This window comes from Heloderma suspectum, chromosome 17 (genome assembly GCF_057233095.1).
Source record: "Heloderma suspectum isolate Gila_16-S chromosome 17, 16-S_ref, whole genome shotgun sequence".
NCBI lineage: Eukaryota > Metazoa > Chordata > Lepidosauria > Squamata > Helodermatidae > Heloderma > Heloderma suspectum.
The window spans coordinates 4,675,949-4,701,697 of NC_139474.1; the positions used below are offsets into that span (position 1 = coordinate 4,675,949).

The window sequence follows — 25,749 nt, forward strand, 5'->3', positions numbered from 1 at the left end:
GATCTCCAGATGTTTAGGACTCCAACTCCCAGAAGGCTCTGCCACTATGGGCAATGGCAGACGTGTTGCTAGGAGCGTAAAAAATTTGGAGGCCCAATTGTTCCATTGGCACCAATGGAAGTTTTTTTTAACGTGTCAAGTGGAGGGGGGATTGGGGGGGGAGTGCACAGGGAAGCAAGGGTTAACTGTTCCCTCCCCAGCTCTGTTCCCCCTGGGAATCCCCCCATCCCGGGCATGGCAATGAAAGTTCGGACAACCCTCCCGTTGGCCTGATGGAAAGATTTATTTGACGCTTAACTGCTGTCCGTGCGAGTGGCAGCAGGCATTGCAGCCTGTGGGGAGGAAGGTGAACTCTTCTCTCCCTAGCTGCTACCCCCCTTGAAAATTGCTCCAGGCAATTCAGCTGAGAAAAACCTTCCACTGACACCCACGGGCACTTCGGGCTCTGTGTAAGAGCTCCAGGGCCGCGGGAAACAGGGTCAGCAACGCCTCTGGCCAATGGCCACGGATGGTGGCAGTGGAAGCCCCGAGCCTCGGGAGGTCTACTTTCTGCCCACCCCTGGCTAGACAGATGGGGCCATGAAGGGAACTAGGTGTCCCCTCCGTCTATTCAGGACTTGCTCAACATAGTTGCTGTGGGGAAGAGAGGCAAAAGTGCGGCATGAAGCCACCACAGAAAGAGCAACAGTTTAAGCCTTTGCTTCCAGAAAGAAAATAATGGCTTTTGAGATGCTGTCAGTTGTTTATTTTTATTATTATTATTATTATTGTTATTGTTATTGTTATTGTTATTGTTATTATTATTATTATTATTATTATATATTTCTATAGTGCCCCATAGCCAAAGCTCTCTGATTTTTTAGCCATGATTTTTAAAAGCAGCGTATCTCTCTCCCCACCCACCCAAATTACTCACACGAGACTGGATCTAGACCTCATCATGACTAATGTCATTGCCATGGATTTCAATGGGTCTACTTGAAGTGTGACTAAGGGGGCACTCCTATGGATGTTTTGAGAGAAAAGGTTCCTCCAACTCCTAGCATTCCCCAACAAGCATGGCTGGCTGGGGAATGCTGGGAACTGTAGGACTTTCTCTCTCTCTAAACATACTTAGGATTGAGCCCTAAGTCTGGATCCAACCCATGGCCTTTCATTAACAGAGGCTGCGATCCTATGTGCTTTTCCATGGCAGTGAGCCCCACTGAAGTCAATGGGGCTTACTTCTGAGTAAACAGGCGCAGCATTGCACAACCAAAAGGCAGCTTAAAAAGTTCACGCTGCCCGACACAGAACTTAATTAAAAAAAGAAACAAAACTAAAAGTGTCCAAACAAAACACGCTGGGTCTGCGTGCGTGCGTTTTAAAGAACCACCATTTCGCTTTGAACCAGAGAATTGAAAGGAAGGAAGACACTGGCTGGGAACTCACTGGCGAAAGTGGTGATGGGCGTGGCGGGGCTTGGACGTTTCAGCTCAGCCCTTCGGCATGCGCAGAAATGAATTTGCAGATGAAACCGAGCAATAGATGTGGGCTCCCTGTCTCCTCCTGGAGAAATGCTAAGCCAAGGATGTGATGTGGAGGGATACTGGGATGCAAACCAGGCCTCCATGAATGGTGGGGTGCTACCAGGCACGATTTTGTCCCTGATGTTATGTAATATCTATATGAAGCCGTCGGGAGCGGCCATCAGGAAATGTGGGGCAAGGTGTTGCCAGGATGCTGATGACACCCAGCTCTGTTTCGTGGTGGCCTCTGAATCGCGAGACGCCATCCACATCCTCAGCTGGTGGCTGGGTGCAGTTATGGCTAAGAAAGTGAAACTGAATACTGATAAAAGACAGGGACCCTGGGGGGGGGCAGGTCCAGGAATTGGGGTGTTTGTCTCTTCTGGACCAGGCGCCAATAACCTCACTGGAGTACTGGGATGCACTCTATTTGCTTATTTATTACATTTATATCCTGCCTTTTTTCCTCTTGGAAGGAACCCAAGGTGGCGTACGTAGTGTTCCTTTCTCCAATACGGAGTGGAATTGTTTCCAGACAACCCCTGTGTGTGTGTGTGGGGGGGGGAGTGAGTGAGGGGGCTGCTTGTTTCATGGCTATTTCTCTAGAATAGGAACATCAAGAGCTGCATCAAACCAGATTAAACTCTTTCTCTCTTTGCTGGCTGGGGGGAATCCTATTTTTTATTTTCATAATTACAGTCATATCCTGCCTTTTCTTCCCCTTGCACGGAACCCTGGGCAGCTTACATGGCCCTCCTCTTCTCTACTGTCTCCTCGCAACAGCCCTGTGAGGGAGGTTCGGCTCTGAGCCAGTGACTGGTCCAAAGCCGGCCAGTGGGCTTCATGGCCAAGGGGGACTAGAACTCAGGTTTCCCAAGTCCCAGTCCAACACTCAGGCCATCCCTACTATTCTATGATTCTGTGAAAATAAGCACAAGATCCCCAGACCCAGCCCATGAGAATTTCTCCAGAATTTCTCCTCCTTTGAATTGCTTTTTGAAAGCCATTTCCTTTCTATCAGACTGAATGAGAACGGTTGAAAAAAAAAGGTGGGAGAAATTTTTGGAACAGCAGTAGTTTTTATATTGCATTACCTTTGGGTTCATGTAAATGGCTCAGAGAGGTCTTAGGATCATTTAAACCAACCAACCAACGCTCCTAAAAAGGCCACCACCTTGTCCGCCAGCCTCTCCCCCATCCCGTGCTTCTTCAAAGCAGCACGTCTGCCACTTTGGGAAGCGGGGGCCTAAAAGATCCCAGCAAGATGCGGGCAGAGGTTGCCCAATTAAGGCAAGCCGGCTAAGCTGGGTGGCTATTAGTAGCTGGCGGCACTGCAGAAGCGTGTAGGAAAGAAACTGACATGCTTCTGCTAGATAAACTGGGCTATCTAAATGCTAATTCCGCCGGTTGTCCATGGGCTCCGATGCGGCTGACGGGGGAAGGTTCCCAGCCCCTGCTCAGCATCCCCAAACCATGCAGGCCTCCCCAAACAAGAGCTCCTTTCGAAAAAGAGCCCAGGCTGACCCATGTCAGAGAGAAGGGAAGGGGTGGAGCTGTGGCTCAGTGGTAGAGCCCCTACTTTGTAGGCAGAAGGTCCCAGGTTCAATTCCTGGCATCTGCAGGTAGGCCTGGAAAAATGCCTGCCTGAAACCCCGAGAGCTGCTGCCATCAGTGTCGACAATACTGGGCTAGATGGACCCACAGTCTGACTCGGTACAAGGCAGCTTCTGACATTCCTGTGTAGCTCAGTGATAGAGCATCTGCTTTGCACGCAGGAAGTCCCGGGTTCAATCCCTGGCATCGCCAGGTAGGGCAAAGAAACCATCTTGCCTGAAACCCTGGGGAGCCGCTGCTGCCAGTCAATGTCAACAATACTGGGCTAGCTGGACCCATGGTCTGACTTGGTATAAGGCAGCTTCCTATGGGTGGGCTGCTTCTAGCTAGCTCTCTATGCCAGCGTCTCTCAGAGGAGGGAGAACCCTAGACTGGAAGGTACAAAAAAGTCACCCCAATGCACCTCTGCTCCCCTGCCAAGGCTGGGAGCATCCAACCTCTCTCCCATGTGCCACCCATTTTAGCATATATGTTGCCAAAATGGCAAGTGCCACACCTGTTCCTGAAGTGATCCAGACCACTGAAGGCCACATGCAGAAAGGAGAACTGGCAAGCAAGGAGCTTCCTACAAGGGAGCCCACTCAGCCACAGGGGAGAGAAAGGAACCTGACGGGGCTCCTGCCAGCTGCAGCAGAGTGAGGGGGGACCTGCTCAGGAGCTGTTTATTTAACGCTATTTATGAATCGCTGATATTCAAAAAAATTCTAAGCCAGGTACAGAGGACAGAATTACCTTCTTGGGAATGCAGCTTGGAAATGGTATGTGTGCCAAAAACCCAGGAAGGTTGGTGACTGTCTACTTTGCATTGGTGGGGAATTTCAAAGTGGGGGCCACAACACTAAAGTCCCTGCCCTGGGTCATGATGGACCTGGATTTTTTTTTGGCACGTTCTGGTTTGACTGGGAAGGGAGGTGGGTGCTTCGGGACACAGGGCAGGCACCTATGGCTGGGCACCTTTTGAGAAACATGAGAAACAAAACACACCCATTTACAATCAAAACACACATGGCTGCCTTTTCAGAACCAGGCAAAGACCGTTTAATATTCTCAGGCCTTTAAAAAAATAATATTGTTACTATTACTATTACTATTATTATTAGCATGTCTAACTTTGACATAGGATCAATTTAATACTGCTTTTATCTGGCGCTTTCAATGTCTTGTTTTGACTTGTGCATTTTGTATTTATGATTTTAAGCTGACTTGAGCACCATTCAGTCAAATCAATCAACACAGAATACATTTATATTGGCAATGGTCTTTTCGGTTGTTGTTATTTTGTAAGCTGCCCTGTGAATTTTTTTTTTTTAAATGATTTGAGGAAGGGTTGGGAGGACACATTTGTTAATATACAAGTGGAACCTGCCACAGAATGTAACAGTTTATCCTCACCTTTTAGCAGAAGCGTTCCTGTTCAGAGTTCCAGCCAGCCTGAACCCCCTCAGGCTGTTCCATTCCCCTGCCCCTTCTGCATCTCGTATTTTCCGTTTTTCTTTCCCAGTCAACTTTTTGTGGCTATTGAGCAAGCTCAGTCCCCATTAGCTGCCCCTCCCCCATTTTAATGCTTTTTGTGCTTCTGCGAACCTTGGGGCCCGCTGCGCCTCCCTGCCCGAGCATGCCAATACCTCCCTCTTCTTTCTCAGTGGCCCCGTTTGGGTTGCGATCCTGTTGGGACTCGCCACCGACGTTTGCTTAGACGACTTAGAGAGGAATAAATATGTAGAGATTCCGGGGGGGGCAAAGTATATGTAATATAATGCTATGTATATCTAAGTATGTGCTGGCTGGGGGATACTGTAGTCCAAGACATCTGGAGGGAACTAGATCGGGGAAGGTAGGACGAGCCATTTTGTATACATGTGCCTTAGTTTCTTTTTGGAACATTAAGGTGGACGTATGCCTCTAAATGATGGGTGGAGGGGTCTAAGCACTTCCCGTCTTGCTCGTGTGTTTCCAGAAATGGGCCCTTTCTAGCTTCCCATCTGCTCTAGTTGGACCTTTAGTCTAATCTAGAGTACGTTCTGGAGTGAATTCTTGGTAAATTCTTGAAAATTTTACTCCGGACATAATGAACTCACGAGGCGGGGGGCGTTTGATGGCCACATGTATTCTTTCAGTTATGAGGCGACACAACCAATGTTTCTTTTCTCCCCACCTCAACAGCCATTCCACGTTTTAAAACTGCTTCTACATTCCTGATAGAATGCAGAACAGCTTGCCAACCATGGCAAAAACAGGAAACGTCGTCAGAGCATGTGCAGTTTCGCATTTTAAACTTGCCCCAGTCATAGTGCCATCATGATTACAGGGATAAAATGGTGGTTACTTCTGCTGCCCTCATCGCACGCCTGTCTCTGGGTCATCATTTGGGGACCCCCTGGGACTGCAGGGCCCTGGAGTCTCACCCCGATGTCCAGTCCTAGAGGCACCACTGCATGGATTAGAAGCACCCAGACGCTCCTCTGGCTCTGGGTTTGCTCTCGTTGTGCAATGTTTCTGGGCTGGGGAAGCCAGGAATCGAAAGCAGGCTTGGGGCTGATTCGTGGCCCTGTGTGTGTAGGGAAAACGCGAGAAGGGGTTCGGGTTGGTTGGAATTCTGAACAGGAATGTGAGTGGTTTGACTGGTCCTGAAAAACCAGCAACCTCCCCAACCTCAGCAAATAAGACAAAGCAGAAGGTACAGAGTTGTGGAAGGGACAACTGTTCTTCATTTCCTTTGGTTCTGCCTTCTGTCCTACCACTGCACCCCATCCTCTGCCTCCATTAATTAAAATCCCATCCAAATCGTGTTTTTTTCTTTAATGAGTGGATTCTATCTAGTGTTCCAGGCTCTTCTGACAAGTCTCTCTGCCTGAGTATCGTTGTGGGCTTTAAGACACATTTGGCGCCCACAGACAAAGTAGTCGGCGCTTTTGTTCACAACAGATGGAGAGAAGGAGCCATAAGGAAGGCACTATCAAAGCGGAATTGGTGGTGGTGGTGGGGGGAGACAAAGGGGGCTGCAGCAATTCTTCTTCGATTCCCTACGGAGGGTCAGGAAACCTGTTCCTTTGGGGAAGCAGCGATGATGGGCCATTGAACAACATCCCAGCCTGGCTGGAAGTAGGGGTTGTAATGTGAGTGCTGGGCAGAAAACAACAGAATGACATTTAATAGGGATAAATGCCAAGTTCTGCACCTAGGAAAAGGAAACCAAATGCACAGTTACATCAAGTGAGAAGGATCTTGGAATTGTTGTCGATCACAAGCTGAATATGAGTCAACAATGTGATGTGGCTGCAAAAAAGGCAAATGCTGTTTTGGGCTGCATTAATAGAAGCATCGCTTCCAAATCCTGGGAAGTACTAGTTCCCCTCTACTCAGCACTGGTTAGGCTCATCTGGAGTACTGTGTCCAGTTCTGGGCACCACACTTGAAGAAGGATGCAGACAAGCTGGAGAGTGTTCAGAGGAGGGCGACGAAGACCATCAGGGGACTGGAAGCAAAGCCCTATGATGAGAGACTGAAAGAACTGGGCATATTTAGCCTTGAGAAGACTGGGGAGAGATATGATAGCGCTCTTGAAGTACTTGAAAGGTTGTCACAGAGAGGAAGGCCAGGATCTCTTCTTGATCATCCCAGAGTGCAGGACACGGAATAATGAGCTCAAGTGACAGGAAGCCAGATTCCAGATGAACATTAGGGAAAACCTCCTGACTGTTAGAGCAATATGACAGTGGAACCAATTCCCTAGGGAGATGGTGGGCTTCCCACACTGGAGGCATTCAAGATGAGGCTGGACAGCCATCTGTCAGGGATGCTCTGACTTGGATTCCTGCATTGAGCAGGGGGTTGGACTCAATGGTCTTATAGGTCCCTTTCAACTGTACAATTCTATGAGTAGGAACTAATGTGATTTAGAAATGGTTGTCTGCAAGGAGGGGAATTAGTTCTGGGTGACACCAGCAGGGAAAGCTTGCTAAGGCTATTTTCAATTATGAATGTAGTTTGGTAGCAGCTCACTGTTAAGTAAAGTTTGTTCCCGATATGTCAGACTCTGTGGTTCACTTTATAAGTTTGAAAACATTACAAGGGTGCCCATCGTTCGGAAATCCAGTTCTTTTTTTGGCTTGACATGTATGACTCACTTTGCATCTGAGACCAGAGCTGAAGGCTGTTCCCTGAACTCCAGGAACGTTTTTGCACATTTTTGGGGGAAGGTTCTGCAATCTGAATAAATTCGGCCATAATTTGTGCAAATTGCTCAGAGTTTTGCACAAATAGCAGAACCTCCCTCTGCTATTTGCACAAATAGCAGAACCTCCCTCCCCCCCAAACGCGCAAAATTCCCGGAAAATCCACGAACTGGCCCGACGTGCTGCAGATTGAGGCAGGCGCTGCACCAGGAACTGAAGCAAAGTCTGGGGGGGGGGGCGAGCCTAGGAAAACTCATTGAAGTCCACCCCCCAAACAGATTTCTCCAACATCTCTAGCTGGAAGCGATGCTCTCTGAGCCTTACTCCCAGGTATTCAGGGACAAAGCCTTCTACGTCATGCTTGTGCGGTTGTTTTTCCTTCCATAGTGGTGGAAATATCCAGCAAGATGGGTGTATTCCTGCTGGAACCTACATACAGATCTTCCGGAACCCCCCCCCCCCCCGTGCTGAAATGGGCCAGCCCTCTAGTGGTGCGGCTTGGGCTGGATTCTCAGGCCAACCTGCACCCCACGGTGCCCGCAAACGACCACGCAGAGAGCAGCGGCAGAAGCTGCCTCCCTTTTATTCCTGTCGTCCTGATGGTGCTACGATTTAAGTGACTTTTAAAAAGCAAAACTGCACGTGCTCAGAGTATTTTTTTTTTTTTTAATCAGGGTTGGCAAACAGTGTTGTTATTGTTCTAACATATTAGGAATGTTAGTTGTGAAGCATGGAATGGCAGTTGTGGGAGAGAAGATATGTTAATGGTATGCTTGACAACTGATGTGATACCCCTGGCCATCTAAAGGCCGCAGGGGGTGAGGGACAGACCATTAAGTCTAGGGTCTAAGGTTATCTCGCTGCACCACTGCAGCCCTCATTGGCCCGGGAGCCCCTCCCCACCTGATGGCTACTGCCAGTGGTTACGCAAAGGCACTCTGCACATAGTCAGAGGCACTCTTGACTTCATGTGCTCGTGAACTTGCAGCATACGGCGCAGCATCCAGGTGCGAGGCCTGACTCGTCATGGAGACCTGGGCGTGGAGGGCAGGGGGAAGCTGTGCCTGAGGGGCAGATGAGGAAGCCTGTGCTCCCAAGCAGGAAGAAGCCGCACAGACACAGAGCAAGGGAAGGAATCCTGCCTAACTGATTTCCCCCGGATGGATTAATTCACCTGCCTTTCACCCAATTACACATAAATATGCCTGCATATTACCACATCTCAACAAAGCGCACTGTTGGGGGCGTTGAAGGAAGCGTGAGGTAATCTGCAGCCTAGTAAACAGAAACTGTTGCTTCTTCTTAGAAGGAAAATCCGCCTGGAATAGTTTTTGCCAGGCTTTGGAGGGCTGTCGTGGAAGGTGCCCTCCATGGGCCCTCCCTCAGTGAGTCGGCCTCCTGCCCGCCATGGTCCCCAGCTGCTCCTGCGCCTCCTCGTGGCCGCCGCTTGCTTGTTGGACAGGCAGAGAGCCAGGGAACAAGTGGGCCGTGGCGTCTCGTGCTCCTCCTTCTCACCACCACCGTTGTTTGGGCCAGAGCGAGAGGCAGGCGAAGAAGCAGGTTGCCATGGGGAAGAGGAGGAGCAAGTCCAGGGGGCTCCTGCCAGTGGGACCCCGCCGGTGCTTGGGCCCTCGGCAGGTGCCCCAACATGCCGACCCTTGACGCTGGCCTTTTATGTCTTTCTTGTTAGACTGAGATGGCAGCTGAGATGGCGTCAAAACCAGAACCATGCGAGGCCTTTGATCTCAAGCCCTCTGTTTACAAAACTCTCTCTGTTGCTTAGGGTCTGTCCCTGGATCATCCTGGCATCAGCAGCCAGAACACGTGGGAATCTCCTGGGGCCCACCGACACATGGACAAGCCCTCCTGCTGACATGGGGCGTCTTTGGTGGCGGAAAAGAAGAGGTACTGTCCCTCAGCGTTCTGCCATCCCAAGAAGTCTGCAGGCCTTTTGCCTGCTGGCGCCAGGCGATAAATTCTGGCCAGCCCACCTCTGCATAGGGACATACGAGCATTTTGTTCCTGTTTGCATATCATGCGAACGTGTCCTGTCGGCAACCCCAAACACGAACATGAGCAGGAGAGCACAACTCTCGGGAAACGCGTGCCATTCCCTGAACTTGCGTTCATGTTCAAAAGTGCGCGCTTTCGCTATTGTGCTCTTCGAAAAATGCACGCGCCCTCCAAATCTGCATTTTCATGCTCTAGTCTATGGGGGAAAGCGTGCAATTTGGGGCGTGCACTTTTAACCATGCAGAGTTTTCCCAAATGAAAATGCCGATTTTTCCGGATCGAAAGGAGGAAGATGCTTGTGTGCAGGAATGCAAAGAAGGCGAGATGAGCTTGGAGGAGGAATTTGGAAAACCTCAGCAAGCTCAAACATCGCAACTTCTGCAGCAAGGAGGACAAGCTGTTTGGGGGCTGCTTGCTGTGGAGGACTGAGCCCAGAGGGAGAGAGTGGGAGGAGATTGCTGGGCACAAAGATCAGCAGCAGCGACTGGGATCATCCTCTTTCTCCCTGCTGTAGGCCGGGCTGGGCCAGGTCTTTCTGCCCTCCCCACCTTGCCAGCAGCAGTGATAGTGCTGGATGAAGGGAAATTTCGGGTTGGCTGGATTTGGCCTCTGGGCCTGAGGTCGCCCCCGCCCCTGCTCTAGACCCTAACTTTGCCCCCTATGGCAGGTGACGAGTGAAATGTGTTTGGGTACTTACGTCTCCCGAAACCACGCAAATGCTAAATGCGACCATTGCAGGCATTTCAGCGTTGCTCAGCTATTTGTTAAACACCCAGCGTCCAATGAAAATGTTAATTTCAAATAAAAAATGCCCCTGCCAATTGATTCGCATGCTCAGTTACGCTGAATTAAGCTTTCGTCAATTATTGGACTGTTTTAAGATGTGCAGCCGTGTTACAATGTTGTGAACAGGCGGTATTTTGATTCCCGGCATACGCCCTGTTCATTTTCACAGCGTTTGGGGCCTGGGAGCTGCCCTACCCCGTAACTGAAAGGGATGTGTGTTTAGCTTCAGATGCTTTGTGTAGTATTCCGTTCACCGAGGCCCCTTGGAACCCTCCTGCATCCCACCATGCGTCAATGAGTTCCAGCAGCCGGTTTTATTTCTAAAGTGGAAGATTCATACAACCAAGTTTACAGGGACGCTGATGCAAGGAGAGGAGTGTTTTTTGCACCAGTGTCAAGCATCGAGAGGTGCCAGATGCTGTAGGTGTCCCTGGCTACCTCCCTTTTCTCCCCGTAAGTCTGTTTCCCCATCCTGTTTTATAGCATCTACTTCTGGGACAGTTGAATCGAGAAATTATCTTGAACTCACACCAAACTCTGATGTGTTTACACCAGCTGTCCTCAACCTGGCGCCATCCAGATGTGTTGGACTACATGTCCTAGCATGCTGCTCGTTTGCCCTGTCTGCATGCTCGGAGAGGGCAAGTGAACGGGCAGCAACAGTGAGGAGGAGGAAGAAGAGCAACAGCAGGGCAGGGAGGTCAGGAGTGGGCCCTTCGCTGGGGTGGGGTCTTGGCAGGTGCCTGACGACACGACTCCTGGCGCCAGCTATGAACAGAGCATTTCAGACAACAAACTGTACAAGCATCAAGTGTGTCCACACAGCCGAAGCTGAGCTGGCTGCCTCTCAATAAACCGAGTGGTTAAGACAAAATGGAACCTGTAATGGCCAGGGCCACTCGTACGAAGCAAAGGCAGGATTCAGTTTCTGGCGGAGTGTTCCAGAATCTCAGCATTTCTTTTTAATAGGGGAATAAAGAACACAAGTGTCTAGCCCTCATGACTTCAAAGCTATGCTTGAAAACATGTGGGCAGTGCATGATAGAACCATAGGAGCCAGGCAGCAGTTCCAGTGACTCGAAACCCCCCTTTTCTCCTTCCATTCTTCCCCTCAGCCCCTCCAATTGCCAACATGTCAACATCCTTTGATGACCGGGACCTTGAAAGGGATCTAAATTATACAAAATTGGTGGAAAGGCACAGAAGTTCCCTTTGTTCCCAGAAGCCCTGCTTGGCATCTATCAATGCATCCATCAGCCCTCTTTCTGGAAAAAAAACAAAGCAAGCCTGCTGCTGCTGGCTATTTCAACAGCCTGTGGTGACGGGTGGTGCAGATATGAGAAGCTGCCTTATGCTGGACCTGTCCAGTGGCTCGAACGACTGGAACAAGGGGCCGTAGCTCGGGGTTAAGGGCACATGCTTGGCATGAAAAGGGCACCAGGTCTAGTCCCTGGTAGGGCTGGGAAAGAGCCCTGACCGGAAAGCTGCTGCCAGTGAGCATATGCCAGGGCCCTACCGTTAGACAGAGTGAAGCAGGTGGGCCGGCCCTACCATTAGGCAGAGTGAAGCAGGTGGGCCGGCCCTACCGTAAGGCAGAGTGAAGCAGGTGGGCCGGCCCTACCGTAAGGCAGAGTAAAGCAGGTGGGCCGGCCCTACCGTTAGGCAGAGTGAAGCAGGTGGGCCGGTCCTACCGTTAGGCAGAGTGAAGCAGGTGGGCCGGCCCTACCGTTAGGCAGAGTGAAGCTGCCCACAGGCCACACAATGCCCCCCCGCCCCAATTTCCTCCCTGCATCACCACAACTGCTGCCAGTGCCAACCAATTCTGCTGGGAAACAGGGCATGCGGGGGTGACTCTCCTTGCACACCCTGTTTCCTAGCAGAGTTGGGCTCCTGCCAAACAGCTGTTTGGGGGGAGCCCAATTCTGCAGGGAAACAGGGTGCCTGAAAATGGCTCTCGTCGCTTGCCGTGTTTCCCAGCAGTGATCCTGATCAAGACTGTGGTCTGTGTGTGTGTGCGTAGAGGCTTTAATCTCCCTGCCCCCGGCCCCAGTGATCATGGTTCATACAGTGATCCTGTTCTGGGGGTGAGGGCAAGGTTAAAGCCCCTCCCGCCTCGCTCAGAGATCCTCTGAGTGCGTGGGTCCGTGGTGTGTGTGTGTGTGTGTGTATGTAAATGGGTGTGTCTGTGTGGTATGACCTCCCCAGCCTTACCCACTTGTGCAGCCCCCAAAGGGTTCCTCGGGGGCCCATGCGGCCACCCAAACCCAAAATGTCGCACACCCATGGTATGGACAGTTCTGAGCTTAGATGGACTTTATGGCTTGGCTCACTGTCGCAATCATAGTTTACTAGTATTTCGCCACAAGCCATCACAAGAAGAGCATAATAAAAGTGGAGGAGAGAATAAGGGAAAATGTTTAGGCTAAACATGTGGCCCTCCCAATGTTTTGATCTACAACTCCCATGATCCCTCATCACTGGTGATGCTGGCAATGGCTTATGGGAGTTGTAGGCCAAAACGTCTGGAAGGCCACCCACTTCCTCACAGAACCACTGCACCATTTCCTCGCAGCCCTAGCAAACAGGGCAGCCCTGTAGCCGAGACAGGGGCGACTCGGTAGATGAGGCAGCTTCCTATGTGGGAACCAGAAGATGGCCTCAGGCAGAGCGTATCTCCGCTGCTCTGCTGTGGCTCGAGATCCTGTAACGGGAGATGGAGCGCGAGACCTTCTACATGCTCAGTGTGCGCTCCCCTTAAATGCGCAGTGCATGAAAAAACAACACTCCCTGGATTCTATTTCTACTGGATGACCCCGTGTTTGAGTTCCGAGAGAGAAGAGGGAGAGGGCACCATTTCCCTTTCCTCTCTCTGTGGTTTTAGGAACTGCTCTTGCATGCCCCGAGTGCAACCTTCTCCAGGCGAGGCGGGCTCAGGCAAAGGCGCTGCAGAGGCGTGCGCAGTTGCTGCAGAGGCCAGCACCATGAAACAGCGGAGCTGAGCTATGTGGAGAGGATGCACAGCGCCAGGCTGCAGGCAGGGGGGCCCTCGTGTCTGAGGAGGGGGTGAGGAGGGAGAAGAGCCGCGGCACAAAGACCAGGCAAGCCGCCAGTGAGATGCACAAACAAGCCAACACACAGTTGCATTTGCCACTCAAGCCGGGGGGGGGGGGTGGACATTAGCACCAGCTTCAAACACAGACCTGGGGTGGGATTCCCCATATGTAGCCACCAGTCCGGTCTTGGGGTCCCCCGCTGCCCCACAGCCAGGATGCATGCTTGAGCATCTCGTTTGACAGCCCCGTGCCCCACACCCTGATCGGAGGGGAGGGTTTAAGCAGGAGGCTCTGTAAGGAAACAGAAGAAGCTCCCCCTGGGATCAACAAAGGTGGCATTCCGCTGCTTTGCGGGAGTGGGGAGGGGAGCTCCAGATGTGCTCACAACTCCAGATGTGCAGAGTGCCAGCAGAGTGCCTGGGAAGCACACAGGGGACGATTCAGTGGACAGGGAAGGGGACCTTTGCACATGCTCAGAGGCACTTCCCTCCAAGGCCAGGCTAGGAAGGCCCAGCAACGGAAACACGGCTGCTGGAATGACAAGGAAGCATCATGTTTACGCAGGGATTTGTTTTATCGGAGAAACAGGTTTTTATCGGAAGTCTCTCTGTTATCTGCTGCACCTGTTTTATTATATATCTTGTTTTGTTTGGAAGAAAACGCTATTTAAATTGGTTGTAACTGTCGTTCGCCACGCTGAGTGCTGCGTAAGCACCGAAAGGGCGGGGTACAGTGGCGGCTGGTGGCTCCGACGTCAGTGGGGCGGTGAATCTGGACGCACCTCGGACAGCTCCTCCAGAGTTCGGACTGAAACGTGGAGTGGGTTCAGTGCCCCTCTGACACCGGAGCCCCCAGCCTCCACTGGTGCGGTCTACATTTTTTAATAAATTAATAAATAAACATAAGTAGCTTCCATATACTGAGTCAGGTCACTGGTAAATCAAGCTCGCTGACTGGCAGCGTCTCTTGAGGGATTTTCTTTTTCAGTCCCACCTGGAGATGCCAGGGATTGAATCTGGGACCGTTTGTGTGCAAAGTATGCGCTTGACCATTGAGCTACAGCCTTTTTCCACAGCCAGGGGTTGAGTGAGAGCCAGCATGGTGTAGTGGTTAGAGCGCTGGACTGGGAGTCGGGAGACCTGGGTTCGGGTCCCCACTCGGCCACAGAAGCTCCCTGGGTGACTCTGGGCCAGTCACAGACTCTCAGCCCAACCCACCTCACAGGGCTGTTGTTGTGAGGCTAAAATGGAGAGGAGGAGGATAATGTAAGCCGCCTTGGGTTCCTTAAGGAGGAAAAAAGGCAGGATATTGTTGTTGTTGTTGTTATTATTATTATTAATAATAATAGTGTTCTAGTGCTTCGTTGGCAGAGGAAACCCAAGAACAGATGCCCTAGGAATAGACCTGAGATGCGCTAAAAGACCCCCCCCCCCGAGGCTTTTGCTGGCTGTTTCAGAAGCCGATCCAGCGAACAGCCCCCCCGTGAATTGTGGGTGGGCATGTCAGCATTACAATGGCAGTCGGGGAAGCAAGGCCTGCGAAGACCAGAGGCACCAAGGTGTGTGGGGTTGCGTCTTGCATTCCTTTCTCTGCATGGAGATCACACGAGCTGCACGAAATGCCTCTTCTGAGAAATGTGGATCGGGATGTGATTTGGCGCGTGCGCTGCGCCAAGGAAGAGTGCACGTCCAAAGCGTGACTTGCAACCAACCCCAGCTCTCTTTTGGCTTCCAGTGGTGTTGTGCCACCAGGGCTTGTCAGGACGCAGCACCGGCACCTTTTGATTACCAGGGAAGCTGGAGTCATCTGCCTCTGGCTTCCCTGTTCCCTCTGGCTGGTGTCATCTCCCTCTGCCTTAAGTTCCCTCATTTTCTTGTCATCTCATCCTCCCTGTTCATCTTCCCTGTTCCCTCATCTCCCTCTGGCTTCCCTCATCTTGTCATCTCATCCTCCCTGTTCATCTTCCCTGTTCCCTCATCTCCCTCTGGCTTCCCTCATCTTGTCATCTCATCTTCCTTGTTCATCTTCCCTGTTCCCTCATCTCCCTCTGGCTTCCCTCATCTTGTCATCTCATCTTCCCTGTTCATCTTCCCTGTTCCCTCATCTCCCTCTGGCTTCCCTCATCTTGTCATCTCATCTTCCCTGTTCATCTTCCCTGTTCCCTCATCTCCCTCTGGCTTCCCTGTTCCCTCATCTTCCCTGTCATCTCATCTTCCCTGTTCCCTCATCTCCCTCTGGCTTCCCTGTTCCCTCATCTTCCCTGTTCCCTCTGGCTGGTGTCAGGTCCCTCTGGCTTCCCTGTTTCTTCTGAGATTAGCTGCAGTTCTCACAGTAGCTGTGTGTGTGTGTGGATGGGCAGGGGGGAATGCATTTTCCCAGCAACAACATCGCTCCCTGTTGTAACACAAGCTATTTTGCATTACGTTTTGGGGTGGCCTGGTCTTGAATGGGCAACTCAGACCCATTCACTTTATAAAAGACCTTCTGGTGGAGATGAAAACTGCTAGAACTGGTTCGATACAGGTCCACACAGCTGCCTGCAATTTCTGGACTCTCCTTGGGGCGGTGGCGGCTCTGGGGACCGTCAGGGTGAGCGACTGCACTTCCAAATTTACAGTGACGTCACTGATGGCTCCCAAACAAGAGACTCTAGGAGTGGTACATTCTGGGAAGTGGCAGGGGATGTTTAACCACGAGTTCTCAGGCACGGCTCTAGTCTTGAGCTAATGTGAGCCAATCTATACCTCCCCGCGTCTCAGACCTGCCTTGTGATCCAAGCATGAGCTAGGCCCAGCATGAAACAGCAGCCTCAGTTCTGACGGAGCAGCTCCCTCAGCCCGCTGGAGTCGGTTCTTTCTTTCTTTCTTTCTTTCTTTCTTTCTTTCTTTCTTTCTTTCTTTCACTCTTTCTCTCTCTCTCTCCCTGCTTCCCCCACTGTCTCCTGTCTCATCTGGGATGGGACAGCCCAGCTCAGCTGGTGGCAATGGCAGCTTCTGATCCAAGGCATTTTCTTCCCCCTCCCGCCCCCCTCTCACTAATCCCAGTAGCCACCAAGTGCTAAGATCTGATGAGATCACAGCCAGAGCTGATATGGCTGCAGGCATAAAGCAGATAGGAGGGAAAGAGAGGGCAGGAGCAGAAGAGATGAAGAGAGGGAAGGGAAGGAAGCAGTCTGTGTCAAGGCCCCGAACAAAAGGTCCTTCTCATCTGGGGCACGGGGGGAGGCAGTTTGGTGAAAGACAGGAGGCAGCTTTGGGGTGTGGATTCGTGCGACTGCGTGGGCAAGGGACTTTTGGTTACTGAGAGCTTTGGCTATTGGGCGATACAGAAATATAAACAAACAAACAAATAATGCTGCTTGCTTTGGCTGCCTGTATGTTTCTGAGCCGGATTCAAGGGGCTGGTTTTAACCTATAAAGCCTTACATGGCCTGGACCACAGTACATGATGGAGCACCTCTCCCAACATGAGCCTACCCAGACACTACAATCAACATCTGGGGCTTTCCTCCAAGTGCCTCCTCCGAGGGAGGCTTAGAAGGTGGGGACGAGTGAGAGGGCCTTCACAGCGGTGGCCCCCCAACTCTTGGAACGAGCTCCCCACTGAGGCTTTCCTGGCGCCAACACCGTCATCTTTTCGGCGCCAGGTTCAGACTGTCCTACTCTCCCAGGCATTTAATGGCATAGGATCAGGCACTTGGGTCAGCTGCCTTGAACAGGTCTGCTATTGAAATTGTTTACTGGAATTATTTTAGCCATTTAAATGGTTTCAAATTTTGGACGGTAAACATTTTTAGATTATGCTTTATTATAACACACTATTTAACATTGCATGATGTTTGCAATGTTGGAGTTTGTATTTTTTGTGAATTGTTGTGAGCCGCCCAGACAGCTTTGGCTAGTGGGTGGTATAGAAATGAAATAAATGTTATTATTATTATTATTATTAATATTAATAATATTATTTATTTCTTTATTACATTTATATCCTGCTTTTTTTCCCTCCTTAAGAAACCAAAGGCAGTGTACAAAGTCCTCCCCCTCCTCCTTCATTTTAGCCTCATAACAACAACCCTGTGAGGTGGGTTGGGCTGAGAGACTGTGATGGGCCCAAAGTCACCCAGGCAGCTTCCGTGGCCAAGCGGGGACTCGAACCCGGGTCTCCCAGCTCCCGTCCGATGCTCTCACCACTACACCACACCAGCTTATTGTGACATAATAATAAGCATGCCGAGTCCTAGGAACCTGAGAAGCAGCTTGATGGTGAGTCAGACGCGTGGTTCACTTAGCCCAGGACAGTCTATACCAGCTTTCTGCAATCTGGTGCCCTCCAGGTGTTTTGGACTTCAGCTCCCATCAACCTCAGGCAGCATGGCCCATGGTTAGGAATGCTGGGAGTTGTAGTTCAAAACCTCTGGGGTGTGTGTGCCAGATGTTCAGTTTATGCTACCTGGCAGTGGCTCCCCAGGGTTTCACGCAAGGGGTCTCTTTCCCAGCCCTCCCTCCAACCATGCAGAGTTGAAACTCTCCTTCGGCTGCCCGGGCTCAGCCCTGGACTATCTAATTTCCTCTGCATATGCCAATCGAGTATCACCGAGTAATTCAGCTCCCCCCCTCTCCCCACCAAACATTTGGGAACCAGGGGAATCTTTTTTGCTGGCCACAGACTGGTCCCTGCCAATCCTGCCTGCCTTTGCCCCATTCCCAGGTGTGTGGGGCTGCTGGTGGTCATCCAGGGAAACACACTCTGCACATGATCAGAAGAACTGTTGTCCTTCTGCATGTTCCCGCTGAGACCTGGCGCCGAATACTGGATTTAGGGCTCATTTAAGTGCTATCCTGTCTTTCTTCCCTTGAGCTCAAGGTGGTGCACATGGCTTTCCACCCTCATGTTATCGTCACAACAACCCTGTGAGGTAGGGGAGGCTAAGAGATGGTCGCTAGCCCAGGATCACACAACTTCATGGCTTCGTGGCAATCTGAACGTGGGTCTCACCCAGTGAGAGTCTGATACTCTGCTACAAATTACTCTTCCAGGGTGCAAATAGATGTGTGTGCTTGTGCGCGCCTGTCTGTTTTTGTGCCGCCCCCCCAAGTCAGAGCCACTCAGCTGAAAGAGAGCATGTCACAGGAACGGATGCAGAGACAGGCCTGTCCAGGGGCATCTGAGCGGACGGCTGGAGCCTGTGCTCCCGCCTGCTGCCCCAGAGCAGGCACGAGAGAGCAGGATGCAAGCGTGAGATCTGCCCAGAGCACGCACAAGCACCTGCCCAGCTCAGGATGGCTGCCAAGAGACTGCCAACACCAGCTTGCCAAGCGGGGTGCGTTCTCCATGTTGTGTGCCTGCATACGGAACAAACAGGACGATCTCCACGTGTGCAGAGGGAGGAGAGTCCCCGCCTCCGTGACAAGGAGACAGCCCGCTCTTGGTGGAGAGCCTTGGCTGAACTCCCGGGGCTCTCAAACAGAAGGTTCCTTCTCAGTCGTGCTTCTCGGGTCTGGGAGTCACACTGGGGAATTCAGCGTGGTGGTGGAACAGGATGGATGACAACCATGCACTGATCTAGTTTGTGCGATTGCTAGTTCAGTTAACAAGCCATGGCGTGTGCCAGCCCAGCTTGCCTCATTACTCTCACCACCATGGCTTATCGTGTCATCTGAACCCAGCAAGGGTAGGTTGCTGCCCTGGTTTAACAAATCACCCAGAACCCATGGGCTGTTTTAGGGTTTGGGGTAGGGGTGTTGGAGGAATCCACAACAAATTCAGATTTCTATGGATCCACCCACAGGTTTCACAGCAGACCGGCTTTTCCCAGGCCACACAGGTTCCACACTCTTGCAGATCAGGTTTTTTAAAAACACTTCCTGGAATTCCATGCAGGTTTAGTCACAGAAAACTATGGACAAAAACCCACTGGCGGAAAATGTGCATTTCCCCATAAGGGCATAAAAATGTGCATTTGGGGGGATTTGCATGTTCCAGAGAGGATGTGAGCATTCTGGGATTTGTGCATTTGCTCAAGTGCGAATTTGCGCAAATGCAAATTTGCAGATTCGGGAAACTGGGAAAAATCCGATTCACCAACGAGTGGACCTGACAATCTGTGAAACGCAGATGGAACAGATTTTACAAAATCTGCATGTCCCTAATTTGGGAGTGATTTCGTAACACTGAGCAACCCACCCTCGCTGGGTTTGGATGCCACGGTGAACCACTCTAGCGAGGGTAATTAAGCAAATCAGACCGGCATGTAACCTGCACGTGCGTGTGGTTAACTAGCAACTGTAGCTTGTTAACTGCCTGCTGATCGTGTGAACCAGCCCAATATTTCCAGCCCCAGAACAACACCCATTCCCCTTGAAGATGGCCAGAGAATTTTGCGCTCAGGCTCAGTCATACAAAGCATGCCCCTTTGTTTAACTTTCAGACTCTGTTGTCATTAGGGATGTATGAAAAATCAATTTCAGTTTGGTTTTGACCAGAATTTACCGCATTGGCACTTCCTGGACCAGAACGCCATCTGCAGTCAAAGTATGTACGTTTTTGAGCTTGTGAATGCAATTCGCAGCACAAAGAAAAACGTGTTCACAAAATGCCTCCTTTCGGAAAACGCGCTTGGAAACACGTGTACTTTTGAAAATTGCACACAAATCCGCTTTAATCCATGGGAGAATTTTTGTGCGAAAAGAAGCAGAAAAAAGGCTGGAGAAGTTGCGGAATGAACCTGGGATCTTCTGGATGCAAAACATGTGCTCTGCTGCTGAGTTACGATCCTTCACCTAAAAGTAAACTAAGATTCCAGTCCTCATGTTTCTGAATAAAGGGCTGATTTACATAGAACATAGGAAGCTGCCTTATACCGAGTCAGTGGAGGCTGGTGGTTTGGTGGGGCTGTGCACCCGCTCTGGGTTCCAGTCAGAACCAGTCAGAACCATAAAGGAGCTATCCAAGAGCGGACGTGCGAGTCACCAGCCTCCACTCTACTGAGTGAAACCCCTTGGTCCATCTAGCCCAGTATTGTTGACACTGAGTGGCGGCAGCAGCTCTCTAAGGTTGCAGGTAGAAATTTTTCCAGCCCTACCTGGAGATGTTGGGGACCGAACCTGTGACCTTCCGCATGCAAAGCGTGCATTCTGCAATTAAGCTACGGTCCTTCCACAAAACTACCCTCAGCACCCTCTTCGGTCACTAAACAAGCTTGTCTCCAAACACCAAAGCCAGATAGTTCTATGGGGTCAGTGCCTCTGAGAGATGCATTAAGGCAAATCTGCATTTTTAGAAAGCATTTTCCCCCTTCTCCATTCAGCTGTGCACACTAACAACATTCACATACAAGGATAAAGAACTAAAAATCCATCTACGAACTCCGGGGCTGTTGTTTTGTTTTGTGAGGCACTGTAGAAAGATCTTCCAACTTCAGAGGCTTTTAGTGTTTTGTTTGATGTTGTTATTTCGGCCCCACCACAAACAGCTGCTCTCAGATCTATGAGATGTTTGGGGGGCAGGCAGGGGGAGGAGAGGGAGAGATGCTCACACAGACCTCTTTATTCATCTCAGAGACACGGTCTTTAGAAAGGGTGTGTGTATGTTTGTGACACAGGACTTTTGCAACCATACAGAACAGAGGTGTCAAACCTTTCTCAGCCCGAATCCCAGCAAAGGGGGTGATGGTGAAGGCGAAAGGGGCGGGGCCTGAAATACCCCCAAATACCCGCCTATCTTAGCTTAAAGCTCGTACTGCCAGTAACTGAGCCTTAGGAGAGGCATTTCAGCCTTTCAGAAATGGTTAGAAAACTGCATAAAAGCCGGGAAACCCCAAACCCATTTGTGGCTGGGGGAAAGAGGGAGCGGCATCTGGGGACCCCAGAAGGGCTGGATTTGACCTCCAGGCCTGAGGTTCCCCTGATATACAGGCTGCAGAGTTTAAAGAATTGGAGATGGCAACAGGGGGTCTGTGTGTGAACTGAAGGCCCTCACTCTGTGCAAACATCTGGCAAGCAGAGGGGGGACTGGTCCAGTTCAGCCTCCCCAACATGGCACAAATTTCATCCCCCCCATCCCACCTAACTATGTGTATGGCATGAAAGTCTGCAGAAGGGAGACCTGCCTACATAATGTGCAAGATGTCAGGGGCTGTACCTATCCCTCGCTCATCTGATTACGTACGCCTATGCTTGAATGCCCCAGTAGGGCTCAGGTTGGGTGAGGCTTCTTTCAGTCACACCGTGGTGTCTCTAAGCGCCACAAGGTTCCCTGTAGCCTCTGGGCATGGGGTGAAATCCACGCTGGGCTGTGTGTCTATTCGGTGCTAAATCAAAATGAAATTAACACTCTGAAAGCTGAAGAAATCGATGCAAATCGAGCCGATTTGCAGAACTCCCTCTTTTTGCACATTTTATTTGGCAATTTTTTTTGTTTAAAACCCTCTTTGGCGCAATCAGTTCTGGTTCCTCAAAAGCTGTAGGGAGGAATGAGGGAGCCCCATGCTAACCTGCCTCAGCTTCTGAGCCATCACACACATGCTTCCAAGCATATCTTTGCAGCCATAAGGACTAGGAACTTGATTTTTTAAAAAATGAGTTTCTCACAAAACTGAATTATGCTCCCAGAAAGCTGAATTATGTGCCTTCCCAAGAACTGTGACACATCCCGTAGACAAGGGTCCCTGTGCCGCTACTAATCAATTCCATGCAGCTAGCACACATGAAATCCACCCCACCCCATGGCTGGATGCAGCTCCCCACATAGATGCAGGTGCTACAAGATGAGTTTAAAGGTGCTGCAAACAATAATCTGGAATAACCGGAGAAACACACAGGCAGCTGGTACAGTATGCTGGAACAGCGGCTAATTCGTATTGTATTAATTTTTTATTCATGTCATATGTTTGTGAAATTATGTGATAAAACCATGTGGAGAAGCTGTATACTGCTTAATACTTATTTATTAAATTATTTATTTTGAATGCATCAAATAAATAAACGGAGACGTTTATTTATTTGATAAATAAATAAACAGAGACGAGCCAGTGCAGTGTCGTGGCGAAACTGTTGGACTGGGAGTCGGGAGACCCGGGTTCGAGTCCCCACTCGGCCACGGAAGCTCACTGGGTGACTTAGGGCCAGTTGCAGACTCTCAGCCCAACCTACATCACAGAGTTGTTGTTGTGAGGATAAACTGGAGAGGAGGAGGAGAATGTAAGCCGCCTTGGGTTCCTTGCAAGAGGAAAAAAAGCGGGATGCAAATGCAATCAATCAATCAATCAATCTATCTATCTTCTGGGCGGTTCACAATTTTTGTGAACCACCCAGAGAGCTTCGGCTATTGGGCGGTATAGAAATGCAATGAAATAAAAAAAAATAAAAAAATAAAAAAATTCTGGTTGGCTGTTTTTTGTGTAGGTGCTGTAGAACCTCCAGCCCGCCTGGGGTTTCACAGATGGCCACGCCCCCTGCCCACACTCCATTTCCCCCATCACCCATTGTTTCGCAGCTCTTGTGCGGTTTCCCCCCATTCTAAAAGGCTGAAATGCCTCTCCTAACACTTCGCTACTGGCAGTAAGCAACAATATGCTGGTAATTTTGGCCCTGCCCCTTTCGCCTTGGCCCCGCCCACCATGGGCATGTGGCCCTGGAGAACTTCTAAAAATGGAATTCAGGCCCCGGGCTGAAAGAGGTTCAACACCCCTGCAAAGCAATGGGGCCAGTGTGGAGTACTGCATCTGGACGTGGCAATGCGTTTGCTCCATGCTGTATCAAATCGTAGCGTCCACGCCACCATTTGAGCAGCAGCAGCAACTGTGAGGCAGGTGCATCACGGAGCTCCTTTGCTGGCTGGGGAATGCTGGGAGTGGTAGGACTTTTTTCTGTCTAAACATGCACAGGATTGCGCTTTAACTCACTCTACCTTCACCTCTTGCCTAGTGACTATTGATTCATTTGTGGGGGTTTCTCTATGGGGGAGAAGTTATACATGCCGGGTACGAAACTTGAACAGGAGCACTTCTGTTGGAAAGTGAGGATACACCGCAACATTTTTTTTTTGCAAGTCCTACGAGTATAGGGGCTTATTATTATTATTCACTCATATGAACCTGCCTGGGACATAACATCAGCATCAGAGCCCCTGTTCTCTGGCCCATAGTTACTAAAGATTTGGTTGGTAGGGACCAGGAGCAGGGCCTTTTTGTCAGTGGCTCCGCAACCTTGGAATTCTCTCCCTGAATAAGTCCGCTCGGTTTTTTCCTTTCCTGTTTTTAATAGCGTTTGAAAACGTTGTTATGCCAGAAGGCATTTTGTGATTGAGATTTTCTGTTTTTATTGCTCTTTTGTTTTAAATGCTGCTCTATATATCTGATTTTTAATGCTGTATTTTATTGTTCCTTCTGAATGCAAGCCCGCTTGGGAAATTAAACAAACAAATATTGATATTCTTGTTCTGTTAGCCCTATAAAAGGGGGAAGAGTCTGCCTACAGCTCAGCTCACCTCCTCATCACGGACATTACTTGCTTTTCCTTTCGCTTTTCAGCTTCTCTTTGTATCAGCAAGGACTAGAAACTTGCTTTTTTTAAAACAACAAAATCCGTAATATTTCAGGATGCTGTATTCCACACTTATGCAACACAATAGCAAAGGTGCAGAGTACACCCAGCTCTGAGCAGAAGTTTGTGCGCACGTGAACACGGGAGTGTGTGTGAGAGAGAGAAAGAGAGAGACAGAAAGAGAGAGATCTGGTGCATGTATTGCTACAGTGCCGTACTGGTTCCAGCAAAGAAGTTGCAAGCTTGTGTTTCTGCACAGGGGCCCCGGAACTGAACCCCATGTCACATGGGCAGTGTCTGTGTATGTTGGGCCTGTGTACAAGGGCCAAGGCAAACCCCTCCCCCTCCTGACGATGGGTTTGCCCCGGGGCCGAGAGGACGGAAAAAGACCCACCAGTACTCGGCTCGCACTCTTCCAGGTCTTCGTCATCACTTGGGCACTCGGCCGAAGCCACTAGGAGGTCATCTGTGTTCTACAGAAAGAGAAACAGAGATCCGGCTGTCAGCGGGGGGAAAAGCCACGTCTCCACCCTTCCCTTTCCATCCCAGCCCCCTGCCAAGGGAATCAGCCCTTTCTCCAAGTAGCTTTCTCCTGTCCCCTCCTTGGAGGGGCTGTAGCTCAGTGGTACAGCCTCTGCTTCGCATGCAGAAGGTACCAGGTTTGATTCCTGGCATCTTCAGATAGGGTAGGATAAACGCCTGCTGGATACCTGGAGAATGGCTGCCAGTCAGTGTCGACAATCCTGGGCTAGATGGACCCAGGGTTTGTCTCAGTATAAGGCAGCTTCCGATGTTCCTATGTCCCTTCTTCAACAATATCCAGACACCTCTCCTGATGCCCACCAGGCTTCCTGCCCCTCTCAATTTTAATTCTGAAGATTTCAAATGTATGTATGTATGTATGTATGTATGTATGTATTTAACTGGGAGGCTGGCCTGCTGGAAAGGGATATTTATTTGGGTTCAAAGGAGCGATTTTGTGTTTTGGACCTCAGACCCCCGCCTCTGCGTTGTCTGTAGGTTCTTTGGCAAGTTACTGTTCTTTTTGTCTTACTAGCTTGCCTTCTGAGTGTTTTGAGACTGACCATGCCCACCATGGCAGCCATTTTATGAATGGGCAAGCCTGCCCCCAAGGCAGCCATTTTCTGACAGTGCCCACGACACCCAACATTTCAAATGTGCCCACCAACCCTAAAAGATTGGGAGCTCCTGTTCTAGTTCAAGCCCACCCCCCTGCCTAAACAGCAGGGCCACCCATCACACTCCACCCCACCCCAGCTTCCTACTCCACCCAGAATGTGCGAGAAGTTCAAAGCAGAGGTTTCCTGAGAGCAAGTGAGCCAAGAAGAAGTCCCTCCCTCCCACAGCTTTCCCTAATCTGGTCCCCTCCAGATGTGCTGGTCTACAACTGCCATCATCCCCGGCCAGCTTGGCCAGGGAAAGGCTGCCTTAGGCCTTGAGGCCTGCATGACCCCAACTAACAAAAGGTGGATGGGGAGTATTACCAAGGCAGCTTGAGCCTCACCAAGAGACATTTTACTGGGGGGTTTCCCACAAGGGCACCTAATGTCCCCCTAGAAGGGGAAGCGGTACATTTGTGGGGCTGCCTGTGAAGACAAGCCTGGAAATATCAAGTGGCCACAAATGCCCCTGCCAGACTGCTATCTGAGGTCAGCAGGCTGGACTATGTAGGGAAGCTTTATGTCAGCTTTGCTGGCTTCCAACTGGTTCCATCTGAGGTGGCAGCTTTGGGAAGACCAGCAAGGAATCTCAGAAATCGCCTCCTGGCATACAATCCTCCTGAGAAACTTCGCTTGGCTTGGGAGGTCCTTTTTGCTGTCCTCCCGCTCATGGAGGTCCGTCTGGTGGGGATGAGAGCAAGGGCCTTTTTGAGTATGGCACCCTAATAATGGAACAAGCTCTCTGGAGTGGTGTGTCGGGCTTCTTATTCCCCGATGTCATGCCCCCTGTGGAGGAATCCTCTTGGAGGATGGCCTAGAGCTCCCAAGTGGAACATCTCAGAAAAGCAGCCTGCGTCCAGGAACCGTGAGGTAGATCA

The 25,749-nt window shown here is 50.5% G+C and overlaps 1 protein-coding gene across 1 annotated transcript in view; it reads right to left on the reverse strand.

Moving 5' to 3' along the window:
* The window catches only part of NRXN2 (neurexin 2), a 426,193-nt gene that overhangs the window by 3,873 nt on the left and 396,571 nt on the right, over positions 1–25,749 (reverse strand). The window contains exon 20 of the mRNA XM_084824057.1: positions 24,085–24,163. Within this exon, the coding sequence (XP_084680183.1) occupies positions 24,085–24,163 (79 nt within the window). The remainder of the gene's footprint in view (positions 1–24,084; positions 24,164–25,749) is intronic.